Raw genomic sequence first — 12,218 nt, forward strand, 5'->3', positions numbered from 1 at the left:
GTGTGTTGCCTTTCTAATGATTCCTTGTTTCTTTTCTGCCAAGGTGGGGATTAAATGTGTGAGAGGGTATTTCTTGTTGGGCTCAGATGTTTATCAGTTCTTATCTCTGTCACAGTCTCACAAACCCTGAGTTCTGCAGCCCTTCACTCCAACAGACTAAAAATGGAGCCTCATTTCTCTCTCTACAAGGCCTTTTAAGGATAAATTGTCCAATTAAGAAATGACACCTAAATTATTTTTACTCTTAACTTAATAACCAACTACCTGTGCCTGCAATGGGGACTTTTTTATCCAAGTACACAAAACCACCCAAACCCATGGAGAAGGAGGTGGAGAAGAAGGTAGAGAAGGTGAAGAAGAAGATGGAGAAGAAGGTGAAGAAGAAGGTGAAGAAGAAGGTGAAGAAGAAGGTGGAGAAGAAGGTGGAGAAGAAGGTGAAGAAGAAGGTGAAGAAGAAGGTGGAGAAGAAGGTGGAAAAGAAGGTGGAGAAGAAGGTGAAGAAGAAGGTGAAGAAGAAGGTGGAGAAGAAGGTGGAGAAGAAGGTGGAGAAGAAGGTGAAGAAGAAGGTGGAGAAGAAGATGGAGAAGAAGGTGGAGAAGAAGATGAAGAAGAAAGACCAGCCACTGCCCTAAAGCCTCCATCTTGCTGTATATCTATTACTGTATTCTAAACCTTTAAACTGTGAGTTGACATCACACACTTCTATCCAAACTCCACCCCCACAATCCCAGCTCTGCCATTCCATTTTGGAAGCTGCTCCACGGCCTCAGGTCAATGCAGAGTTCTCCTGGGGGTCAGTGCCTGGCAGCACAGAAAGTCCAAAATTCTCAGCAGCCAGGGCTCCAACACCTTTCCATGTGCTAATTCCCACATTTTAGTGCCCAGCTGGAGGAGTGAAAGCACCTCCCCTATGGACACAGGGTTAACCTGACACATTCCAGCTGGGAATTCCCTGAAAGAATGATGTTTTAACCTAATTCCCATTCTAGCCAGGCCCTGATCCCACAATTTCTTGCATGGCAGAAAAGTTCCTGGTGCTTAATGCTGTTAATATTACAGACAAAAAGACATAACAGGAAAGAGACTGGAATTCCAGTTGGAAGTAGCTGGAACTTGCCAAGTGTTCAGGATATATCCACACTCTGTTTCGATCCAGAAATAGGATTTATTGCAGTGTTAAATATAAAATAATAACTTTGGAATACACCTAGCAACCTTTTTCTTATGTGGCTACATCCTTTTTTATTCTGATATTATTAGTCTGATATTAAAATAGAATTGCTATTAAATGAAGAAATTAAAAAACAAAATGAGGAAATGAAATTAAATTTTAAAACATTTACTGAAGAGCACTGGGAAAAGGCTCTGGCAGGGCAGCAGTTTTCCTGGTTAAATGTCACAGAGATGTACACACAGAATAGAACAAAATAATGGGGAGTTTTACAGGGAAAACTTGGAAATACTGATATTTTCCTCTGGGAAAATGGTAAAACGAAGGGTCCAGTTGAAGTTCTAAGTATCTCATACAGCTTTGGACCAAAAAAAAAAAGAGAACAAACAGGTTTGAAATTCCAATTAATGCTTTAAATCCCGAGGCTGTCTCCCAGCACTCAGCAAGGAACGAGGGGGAGCTGTGAGGAGTTTGTGACTCCTAAATCCATTTATTTGGGGTAAACAGAACCCAGGTTTAGTTCTGTAGGGTGGCCAAACTCTGGGGCGGAGTGTGGGATCTCCATCCTTGGAAGAGGAGTTTCCCCTCGGGACACAATCCTGCTTCAGGAGCATCTCAAGAGGTTCCTTCCAACCCAGGTAATTCTGAGAAATTCTTCTCCTTTTAAATCACCTGGAACCCCGTGAAATGAGGGAGTTAACAGCAGAGAAAGGATGGAGGAAACTGAGAGGGGAATGAGACTTGTGAGCCCTCGCTTTCTCAGGATCCAACACCAAAGCTAGAAACGGGGTTTTGGGGTGGCACAAAGGGAATTTCTCTGCAAATCCAGGGCAAAAGGTGTCAGATAAAAATGAGGAAAGTCCAGCTGATGGCATGGAGGGGAACAAGCTCCCTCTGCCAGCGACAGCCCATCCGTGTTCCCATCCTGGAGGGGTTTCTTGGTCAGGGCTCACCTGGAGAAGACAAGGTGGAAATCTGGAGGTGTGTCCCCGTCAGCAGCAGCCAGGTGCACAGCGGGCACCTGCAGGATGGGATGTCCTGGCCCACGCTGGCACACTGAGATGGATGTGGCACAGAATGCCGGGGGTTTGAGGTGCATCCCATTGTTCTCACCAGGAACAGGCACTGGGAAACATTCCCCAGAGCTGTACTGGCAGGACACAGAGCTCTGGCAGGTGGCTCGGAAATAATGAGACAAATCGGATTTGTTGTGGCTGGGTTTGGGTCCGGTCCCAGCTCTGCAGGGACTTGGGGTGTTCTGCAAAATGGATTTACCTGGATTTTGGTTATTCTGCTATCAGGCGTGGCAAGTGCTAAATGAAAAAAAGAAAAACAGAAGAATTTGTGGATTATCTTTTGTGAGACGCCCTCAGGCCTAGGGAATGTGACAGAGCATCTCCTGGAAGTACAGCTGGATCCCGAGTGAAGAATGAGCTCCAGAAGGAGTGGATGCCAGGGAATAATCTGTGTTCTCTCCTGCAGAACTGCCAGGTGCAGCTGGAAGGCCAGAGGTGTCTTATTAAAGGATGGAGGGAGCTTCTCCCCTGTGAGAAGGGCTGGGAAAGTCGGGATTGTTCAGCCTGGAGAAGGATCCGGGGTGAGCTCAGTGTGACCTTTCAGTGCCTGAAGGAGCTGAGAGATGGAGGGACAGGACACGGGGAACGGCTTTAAGCTGACAATGGGTAGATTTACATGGGAGATTGGGAATTAGGAATTGCTCCCTGGCAGGGTGGGCAGCCCCGGCACAGGGTGAATTCCCAGAGCAGCTGTGGCTGCCCCTGGATCCCTGGCAGTGCCCAAGGCCAGGCTGGATACTGGGGCTGGAGCACCTGGGACAGTGGGAGGTGTCCCTGCCATGGCAGGGGTGGCACTGGGTGGGATTTGGGGTCCCTTCCCACCCAAACCATCCCATGGTCTGGACGGGGCCGCGCTCAGCGCTGCGCGATGGACGCGGAGCGGCCGCGATCGCTCCGGGCCGCTGTCGGAACCGGGACCGCATCGCCGGCAGAACGGGGGAGGCTCCGGGGGCGGATCTCGGTTCCAGGGGAGGGTCCCGGATCCCAGATCCCGGGGCGGATCCCGGTTCCAGGGGCGGATCTCGGGGCGGATCCCGGGGCAGATCCCGGTTCCCGGGGCGGATCCCGGGGCGGATCTCGTTTCCAGGGGCGGATCTCGGGGCGGATCCCGGGGCGGATCCCGTTTCCAGGGGCGGATCCCGGGGCGGATCCCGGATCCCGGGGCGGATCCCGTTTCCAGGGGCGGATCCCGGGGCGGATCCCGGATCCCGGGGCGGATCCCGTTTCCAGGGGCGGATCCCGGGGCGGATCCCGGATCCCGGGGCGGATCCCGGGGCGGATCCCGTTTCCAGGGGCGGATCCCGGGGCGGATCCCGGTTCCAGGGGCGGTTCCCGGGGCGGATCCCGGGGCGGATCCCGGTTCCAGGGGCGGTTCCCGGGGCGGATCCCGGGGCGGATCCCGGTTCCAGGGGCGGATCCCGGGGCGGATCCGGGCGGTGCCGGTGCCGCCATGGCCGCGGGGCCGGTGCGGGGCCGGCGTGGGGCGCTGGGGCCGGGGGCAGCCGGGGAGCCGGAATGCGTGAGTCGGGAACGGGAACGGGAACGGGAACGGGAACGGGAGTGGGGAATGGGGAATGGGGAATGGGGACGGCCCCGGGCGCTGGCCCAGCCTCTGCCCCATGGCCGGGCCCGGTCCCGGTCCCCTCGCCGCCCGGGCCGTGTCGCGACTGTCGCGGGTGGTGCCGGCTCGGGGACGGAGCTCAACAGGCTGCGGGGTTTTCCTTCTTTTTTCCTGGTTTTCCGTCCTTTCTTTCTCCGCGTTTTCTCTCCCCAGTTTTCTTCCCTCCCCCCCCCCCCCCCCGCTTTTTTTTTTTTTAATATTTTTTCTTTTTTCCTTTCTCCTTCTTTCCTTTCGAATTTTTCGTTTTTCTCGTTTTTCCTCTCGTCATTTCCCTTTATTCCTTTTTAATTACTGCTTCCCTTTTTTATTTCCTTTTTTTCTTTTTCCTTTTCACTTATTTTCCCTTTCTTTCCTTCCCTTTTTTTTTCCTTTTCCCCTCTGTTTTTCTTTTCCCTTTTTTCTTCCCAGTATTTTTTATTTTCCTTTTTTTTTTCTTTTTTTCTTTTTAAATTTGTTTTTTTTTTTTCTTTTTTTTCTGGCCAACACCCTCTTTACCAGGCAGCCTCACTAATTCCATCTGCTCCAAGATGACAGAGAGGAATCAGAATCCCAGCCTGGTTTGGGTTGGAATGTTGGATTTTAAGGCATTTGGACTTAGAGGAATATCAGATTTTCAAGGCCAGAGCTCCCAGTGTCCTGGCTTGGATTGATCTTTAGGTAGAGTTTCCCAGGTGGATCTGCATGGATCTCACATTCCCTCTGCTTTCCCAAACAGAGCCATCTTTCCATAGGGGAAAAAGCAAGGAGCATCTCCACAGGGCCATCATTCCTCAGGGATCCAGTGGGGCTGATCCAGGGAGAGCTGGGCTCCGTGGAGACCTGTGGGACAGGCTGGGTGGAACCCCAAACAGGAGACAGCCTGGCCTTAAAAAACAGGGTCAAAAAGCAGAAATTGCACGACAAGAACATATTAAACTTGGAGGAAATCTTTAAAATTGGACCAAAAATACCCCAACAAGTGAGCAGAACTTTTCCTACAACTCCTTCAGGTTGGTTGTCCAGTGGAGCTGGGCTTGGCAGCAGCTTGGCTTCATCTCTGGGGCCTTTATCCTGTCAGTGAAAACCAGTGGGATTTCCAGCTGGACAAGAAAATGGGAATGACTTCCCTGCAGGGAGATGTGTTGTTCCCTGCCTGTTCCCAGCTGCCTGGGGCAGATCATTCCCTGGCAAAAGCAAACAGTGCCTGCTTGCCTTTGGAGCAGGGAGCTCGTGGATCCCTGTCAGCCACAGGTGGATCGTGGATCCCTGCCCAGGCAGGGGTGGTGCAGTGGCTGCTTCTTCCCCAAGAGACAATTCCAGAGGCTGAAGCAAGCAGCTCCCCCAGGCTGGCATTGGTGGGATGAGTTTGTCTCCTCCATGTGCTGAATTCCTGGCGCTGACACCGAGCAACCCCCCCCCAAATACAGTACAAAACCTGGAGTTTATTTTTAATCGGCCAAATTCCTTCTGCTGTGGGGCTTTGAGTCATTTTTCCCTTTCCCCCCTCATCTCGCACGTATTCCCAGTTTGCTGCTGCACTTTGCCTTTCCCTGCAATAGAGGAGGAGTTCTGCAGCAGCAGAGGCAGGGGATATTTTCCCAGTGGGAGGCAGTCTCACGGATTTAGAGGACCTCCCCAGACTTTTATTCCCTTTCTTACTACAGTACATATTTCACTTTTGGATTCCCTTCCCATCCTGATATCCTGCCTCCCTTCCTGGTCACCCCATCTCAGCTGTTTCCTGCTGAGGTTCCTGGTGCATTGATCCATTTTCGGTTTTCCATAACTTATTCCAACTTTAAATTCCGTTTCTGTGCTTCAGTAGCCTCTTAGCTCTGTGCCAGCACGCCTTCTTCCTGGGAAATCACGTGCTGGAGAAAGAGATGCGATTTTGGGATTCTTTAAACAAAGTTTGTTTGGGAAGGAACATCCCAAGTGTGTGAGTGCCTCTCTGGAATTTGGTGTCAGTTTTGTAACTCCTGTGTCAGTTCTCCAACTCTGTCAGTTCTGTAATTCCCATGCTTGTGTTCATTTGCTGCTGCAGTTCCAAGGAGCTCTGGGGTCACCCTCCCTTTCCACGGGCACTCTCAGGCCAGGGATGTTCTTCTGAAGGTTTCCAGCTGGTGCTTTCCATGGATTTGCAGCTTAGCCTCCCCTGTCCGAGCAGCATTTTTGGGAGTGCCTGGTGCTGGGAGGGCTCAGCTCAGCCCTTGGGCTCCCAGCACATCCAAACTCCCCTCGGTCCTGGGCACAGCTCAGGGCAGAGCTCCAGGAGAAGCAGCCCTGGAGAGCTGGGAAAAGGTGCCCACGTTCAGGGAAGACACAAAACCCCTCTCCAAGGATGTTCCCATCCAAGGCTTTTCCTTCTGTTTCCTGGATTTAATTGCTCCTTCCACACAATCCCCTGCTGTGCTCCCTGGATCATCCCCACGCTGAGTCCTGCTGGGGCAGAGGCTCAGGGATGCCTTTTCCCAGGGGATTTCCTGGGCACAGAGAGGTGTGAGGTACAGAATTCCTGCTCTCCCAGCATGAGGAGCACTGGGAAACCCAAACCTTGGTGTTCTGGCCTCATGCCTCATAGCCTGGTGTTCTTCCCGTGGATGTGGCATCCGTGGGAGGCACAGGCAGGAAAATCCCGAGGATTTGGGTCCTGTGCCTGGCACAGACAGGTAAATATTGCTTTTGGGGTCTTCCAGAAGCGGGTGTGCAGACTGCTGGACACCATCCCACGGGAGGCTGCTGCCCAGCTGGTGGACTGTGCCATGGATGTGGATTCCAGGCAGAAACTCCTCCCTGACTCTGCTCCCTGGGCTGCAAAGACAAAGCAGAATTCCGTGGTAAGTCCCCACTGGCCACGGGTTTGCTACAAAGTCACTTCTCAAATACGTTTGATAATAAAGCTGCAAATAATTGCCCTCCCTTTTAGGATTTTTGGTGAATTTGTGACTGGTTTTGTTCCTCAGATTTTGGAAAATCATGGGAGCAAAGGCATTTCCCAGCCCTGCCCGAGATGTGTTGCTGGAGAATCTGTAAGTGTGGGAATCTGCTTTTTGGGATAAAAAAGACTGGGAGTTGTTCCCCAGTATTAGATCCATAAAACATGAAGTTAAGAACCTCCACAGTTACATTGCTCAGGAAAAAAATCGTGGAAATTAAAAATAAAGGAGATGGATTCAGCATTGCAGCAGAGCACAAATGAATATTTCCAGCAGCAGTTGGAAAATCTGGACATTCTCAATTCCAATTCTCTCTAAAAAGCAGAATTTGGGAAGTAACTGAAAGAAACAATAACATAACACTTCCTCTACCCTATTTTACTTGTCCTTGATTTACTGGATCATAAGAAAATATTCAGGAATCTCATTCTATCTCCGATGTTTTTCTGTAATTGGATATTTCCTTTCTAAGGAATAGATAAAATATTGAAAATATTGCTCCTTCCAGAGCCAAAATGAGGAGAGGTGTGAAGAAATGCTGGATGTTCATAGCAAAATCTCTGATTTATGGAATTAAAGGCAAAGTTTCCATCAAAGTTTCCATCAGGAGCTATGACTGAGCAGACATTGATTGTGTTAATTTAGGAGGAGGAAAAAAAAAAAAAAGGGAATATTTGTGGTGGTACTCAGCAATTTCGAATAAAATTTGAAAATGAAGAGTGAGGAAAAGCCTTTTTGCCAAGCTCCTTTGTAGTGACCTGAGATTTTCTCATTCCAGGGCCACTTCAGTCACATCCTGGGCTTCTAGGAAAGGACAGGGGCCAGAGGAGCAGCTCTGATTTCCTGCTGGGATGCCCAGATTGCAGCTGGATCCTGGGTGCTGCCCTGCCCTGCCTGCCTCAGCACCCCCACCCTGCCCTGCTGCCACTCTGGGCACAATTCTGCACCTGCCCAAAATGCTCCTGCTGCTCAGGTAGCTCAGAATTGGTCTGAAAAGGACAAGGAAAAGCTGATTTCCTGTTTAGGTAGCTCAGAATTTGTTCATAAAGAAAAGGCTGATTTCATGTTTAGCTCAGAATTTGTTCATAAAGGACAAGAAAAAGGCAGATTTTGTGTTTAGGTAGCTCAGAATTTGTTTTAAAAGGACAAGAAAAGGCTGATTTCATGTTTAGCTCAGAATTTGTCTAAAAAAGACAAGAAAATCAGATTTCATGTTTAGGTAGCTCAGAATTTGTTCATAAAGGACAAGAAAAGGCTGATTTAATATTTAGCTCAGAAATTTCTCTAAAAAAGACAAGAAAAGGCAGATTTACAGTTTAGCTCAGAATTTGTTTTAAATGGACAAGGAAAGGCTGATTTCCTGTTTAGGTAGCTCAGAATTTGATCATAAAGAACAAGAAAAAGGCAGATTTAGTGTTTAGGTAGCTCAGAATTTGTCTAAAAAAGACAAGAAAAGGCTGATTTCATGTTTAGGTAGCTCAGAATTTGTCTAAAAAAGACAAGAAAAGGCTGATTTCATGTTTAGGTAGCTCAGAATTTGTTCATAAAGGACAAGAAAAGGCTGATTTAATATTTAGCTCAGAATTGGTCCAAAAATGACAAGGAAAGGCTGATTTCATGTTTAGGTAACTCAGAATTTGTTCATAAAGGACAAGAAAATGCTGATTTAATGTTTAGCTCAGAATTTGTCTAAAAAGGAAAAGAAAAAGGTAGATTTCATGTTTAGCTCAGAATTGGTCTAAAAATGACAAGAAAAGGCTGATTTCATGTTTAGGTAGCTCAGAATGGGTCTAAAAAGGACAAGAAAAGACTGATTTAATATTTAGCTCAGAATTGGTCTAAAAAAGACAAGAAAATCAGATTTCTTGTTTAGGTAGCTCAGAATTTGTTCATACAGAACAAGAAAAGGCTGATTTCATGTTTAGCTCAGAATTTGTTCATAAAGGACAAGAAAAGACTGATTTACAGTTTAGCTCAGAATTTGTCTAAAAAGGAAAAGAAAAAGGCAGATTTCATGTTTAGCTCAGAATTTGTTTTAAATGGACAAGAAAAGGCTGATTTAATTTTTAGCTCAGAATTTGTCTAAAAAGGACAAGAAAAGGCTGATTTAATGTTTAGGTAGCTCAGAATTGATCTAAAAAGGACAAGGAAAGGCTGATTTCATGTTTAGGTAGCTCAGAATTGATCTAAAAAGGACAAGGAAAGGCTGATTTCATGTTTAGGTAGCTCAGAATTTGTTCATAAAGGACAAGGAAAGGCAGATTTAGTGTTTAGGTGGCTCAGAATTGATCTAAAAAGGACAAGGAAAGGCAGATTTTGGTGTTTTAGGCTGGTTGAGTTGAGCTGGCCTTGGGCCCAGGCTTCACCTGGGACTGGGCCAGGTGCTGTGGTGATTCCAAAGGTTTTCCCAACAGCCCTGACCCCCTTGGAAAATGCTCCTGTGGAAAATCCTCCTTGGGCAGGGCCACGGGCAGGAGTGGGAGGACACAAATTTTAGTTCTTGAGTGGCTTTGCAGCTGTGAAGTCCAGGAAAAATCCCATTGAAGCTTACATTTAAATCTCAAAAAAAAAAAATCTGTTTAAAAAGGCTTGACCTCATCACCCAGCGGGCTTTTATTGGCACAGATCTAATGACAGGTTAATTAACCTCTGAAAGGTTAATTTTGGGGGTTATCAGGCTGCAAAATCCTCAGGCAAAGGTGTTCTGCAGTCCTTGAATCCTTCCCATGTGGTGTGTGGAGTTGGAGTCAGCACTGAGTTGAGATATTCTCATTAAATAAATAAATACCACATAAATACTGAGTTTAATTAAGTAATACATGAGGAAATAAGTCTGAAAGCAGACCTACACTTAATTGACATTCAGATTTTGGTTTAAAAAATGAAGTTTCCTCCAAGCCAATAAAAATTTTTAGTTAAATTAAGAATGAATACTTTCAAGTTAGTATTTACATACTTGATACCAAGATCTGGGGTGTCAGAATTTGTGGGGAATTCATTTTTACATCCCCAATCCTTGTCTTTTAAAAATCCTGGTAATCAAAGCAGTATTTTTTTTTAAAAAGGTGGATAAACAGCAGTTCTGTGCTGCAAAATCTGAAATATCTGATGTAAATGTAATGGTTTTGTTCCTGCAAAATCACTCAAAACCTCAAGTGTGACAAGTAATGATTGGACTGGTCAAAATTTGGTCAAATATAGTCAAAATTTTGGGTGTTCAAAGAGGGGAATACCAAAACTGGACTCAGACTGTGATGGAGGAGTTTTCTGCCAGAATACATCAGGCAAAAGTATGGGATCAAGTCTAAAACACAGGGAAAACATGGATTATCAAAACAAAGTGGTTTTTTTTTCCTTAAACAACTCCCATTTTATCGTGTTCAAGAGTTCACAGTTACCTGTGTCAGCATTTCCTCTGTTTGCTTTCAACCTGGATCTGCTCTGGGGTAAAACCAAGAACCAGCTGGTTCCTTCCTGGTTTTCCTTCTGCTCCTGGTGGGGTTTGTGGCACATCCTTTTAAATTCTCCTGCTTTTCCAGCAGCCATTGCATTTGGTTTGAGTGTCGTGGTGAATCCCAGGGCTGGTCCCAGTTGGTGGCTGCAGCAGAACTTTAATGAGAATTTTTTTTGGGAACTTTTGGGTTTTTTTTGTTTTTTTTTTTAACCAAAATCTGAATGCCAGTGCAGTGCAGGTCTGCTTTTAGACTTATTTCCTCATGTATTACTTGAGTAAGCTCAGGTTTGACGTGATCCTGATTTAATTAATGAGAATTTCCCATTGTCCCTGGCACGGAGCAGGGGTTGCATCCAGGGCATTCCTGAGCTCCACAGCTGAGCCAGCCAGGAAATCCTGATCCTGCTTTTGGCCCTGGGAGCTGCTCTGGGGTGAGCAGGGACGTCCTTCCCCCTGTCCCAAATGCCATGTGCAGCTCAGGCTGGCAGGGAATTTGGGAATTCATTCCTGCAGGTGTTTTCCACACTGCCCCTGAGGGGAGAGATCCCAAGCAGGGATTCTCCAGGAACACAGCGGAGGGGAAAGCAGAGCAGGTCAATCCTGACATTTAAATAAATAAATAAAATGTATTCTCCTCCTCATGCCATCTGTGCTGGGGAATGAGCCCCAAAAAGGGCACCAGGCAGTGGGAAGGTAACTGCTCTCATTTCCAGCTGCCCCAGACTCCACTTCCTTGCAGAATTCCAGCCTGCTTTGGGCTGGAAAGGACCTCAAAGCCCACCCAGCTCCACCTGGGACACCTCCCACTGTCCCAGGTGCTCCCAGCCCCAGTGTCCAGCCTGGCCTTGGGATGCAGGGGCAGCCCCAGCTGCTCTGTGCCAGGGCCTGCCCAGCCTGGGGCTGCACAAATTCACATTTCAGCTCCATGCCGTGGGAATTGTCCCCACGTGGAGCCCCTGGAGTTCACATCCAGCTGTTCCCGTGGCACAGCAGCTCCCTGAATAAAACCAGCTCCTCTCACACCCCTCATTATCCCTGATTTTTTTTCCCAAATTGGAAGGCAGAAGCTCCTGGGTCAATTCCAAGGTGAGCTTTTCCTCTCGGATGTGATTCCTTGCTCCGTGTTTTCCAACAGGGCAAGGAGTGCTTTTTTAAATCAGTCTGGCTGGAAACAAGTTGGAGTTTAATTGTCTGCTCCACTGAAGGCTTTTAACAGTGATATCTTTTTGATAGATGTGTTTGTAATTTATTTTGGGATTTTCCAGGATCATGAAGCTGGCACAGGCTGGGGCAGTGAATGTTCCTTTAAAGCAGATTTGTGTCAAATCTGCAGTGGAACCACAGAGTTATTTTTGTACGCCTTGTAGAACTCTGAAGTTTTGTTTTCTTGATGAAAAAAATGTATAAACTTTCTATTTCCTACTGCTGTGGTTTGTACACAGAATAACCAGAGTGATGCTTTATTTACTTGTATATAGAGAGAAAGGCCCCTGGCCTGTTTTTAATTCAGGTTTAAAGGATCTAATTCTTATTTTTAACTTTGTATTTTGTAAATTGTTCCTTACAAAAGCAGAAGCATTAAACACCACTTTGGCTGCAGCATGGAATTGTCTGGTTGTGTTATTCCTTGAATGGTTTCTGAGGAATAAAGGTAAATAAAACCTCTGATGAGGAGAAGAAATACATTACTTATGTCATGTAAAATCTTTGTAGTGGGTTTAGGTGCTCACTTTATTAATTTGATGGTAATTACAGGTCCACTTGGCATCTTGACTGCCAAAAAAACATGGAAAATCAAAATATTGGGATAAGTGGGGTTTAAAGGCAACTGGATCTGACAAGGCAAGACTTATGTGTTGAAATTAATATAGTTAATATATTTAAATTTATTTTTGTTTATTTTAGACACTATAATTTATTGACTAGATTTTAAATCCGTGGTGTTTATGTCTAAATTAGTTGCTTAAAACCTCAGCAGCTC

At 46.7% G+C, this 12,218-nt stretch overlaps 2 protein-coding genes across 12 annotated transcripts; both read left to right on the forward strand.

Annotated features, from left to right (window-relative positions):
* The first annotated feature begins 195 nt into the window (after nt 1–195).
* Nucleotides 196–667, forward strand: LOC128810804 (hepatoma-derived growth factor-related protein 2-like). 2 transcript variants are annotated; one of them, XM_053983952.1, is made up of 2 exons: nt 196–341; nt 411–667. In XM_053983952.1, the coding sequence occupies exons 1-2, from the start codon at nt 276–278 to the stop codon at nt 630–632; spliced, it is 288 nt and encodes a 95-aa protein (XP_053839927.1). In that variant the 5' UTR covers nt 196–275; the 3' UTR covers nt 633–667. The 2 variants fall into 2 exon arrangements, with proteins under 2 accessions (XP_053839927.1, XP_053839926.1); XM_053983951.1 differs by having other exon boundaries at nt 196–329; nt 375–667.
* Nucleotides 668–3,692: 3,025 nt separating this feature from the next.
* C8H10orf143 (chromosome 8 C10orf143 homolog) lies at nt 3,693–11,844 on the forward strand. Of its 10 annotated transcripts, none has more exons than XM_053983950.1 (4): nt 3,693–3,766; nt 6,544–6,684; nt 6,811–6,876; nt 7,562–11,844. In XM_053983950.1, exons 1-4 carry the CDS (start codon nt 3,698–3,700, stop codon nt 7,589–7,591), a joined length of 306 nt encoding a protein of 101 aa, XP_053839925.1. In that variant the 5' UTR covers nt 3,693–3,697; the 3' UTR covers nt 7,592–11,844. The 10 variants fall into 10 exon arrangements, 2 of the variants coding, with proteins under 2 accessions (XP_053839925.1, XP_053839923.1); XR_008438134.1 differs by lacking the exon at nt 3,693–3,766 and having other exon boundaries at nt 5,497–6,684; nt 7,562–8,656; nt 8,902–11,844; XR_008438135.1 differs by lacking the exon at nt 3,693–3,766 and having other exon boundaries at nt 5,497–6,684; nt 7,562–8,204; nt 8,313–11,844.
* The last annotated feature ends 374 nt before the right edge of the window (nt 11,845–12,218 follow it).

This window comes from Vidua macroura, chromosome 8 (assembly GCF_024509145.1).
Source record: "Vidua macroura isolate BioBank_ID:100142 chromosome 8, ASM2450914v1, whole genome shotgun sequence".
NCBI classification, from domain to species: domain Eukaryota; kingdom Metazoa; phylum Chordata; class Aves; order Passeriformes; family Viduidae; genus Vidua; species Vidua macroura.

Coding starts and splice junctions, on each gene's coding strand:
- LOC128810804 (XM_053983951.1), top strand. CDS start 276: ATGGGGACTTTTTTATCCAAGTACACAAAACCACCCAAACCCATGGAG. Junction 330..374: donor CCAAACCCATGGAGAAGGAG/GTGGAGAAGAAG, acceptor ATGGAGAAGAAG/GTGAAGAAGAAGGTGAAGAA.
- C8H10orf143 (XM_053983948.1), top strand. CDS start 5,866: ATGCTTGTGTTCATTTGCTGCTGCAGTTCCAAGGAGCTCTGGGGTCAC. Junction 6,685..6,810: donor AGACAAAGCAGAATTCCGTG/GTAAGTCCCCAC, acceptor TTTGTTCCTCAG/ATTTTGGAAAATCATGGGAG. Junction 6,877..7,561: donor GATGTGTTGCTGGAGAATCT/GTAAGTGTGGGA, acceptor TTCTCATTCCAG/GGCCACTTCAGTCACATCCT.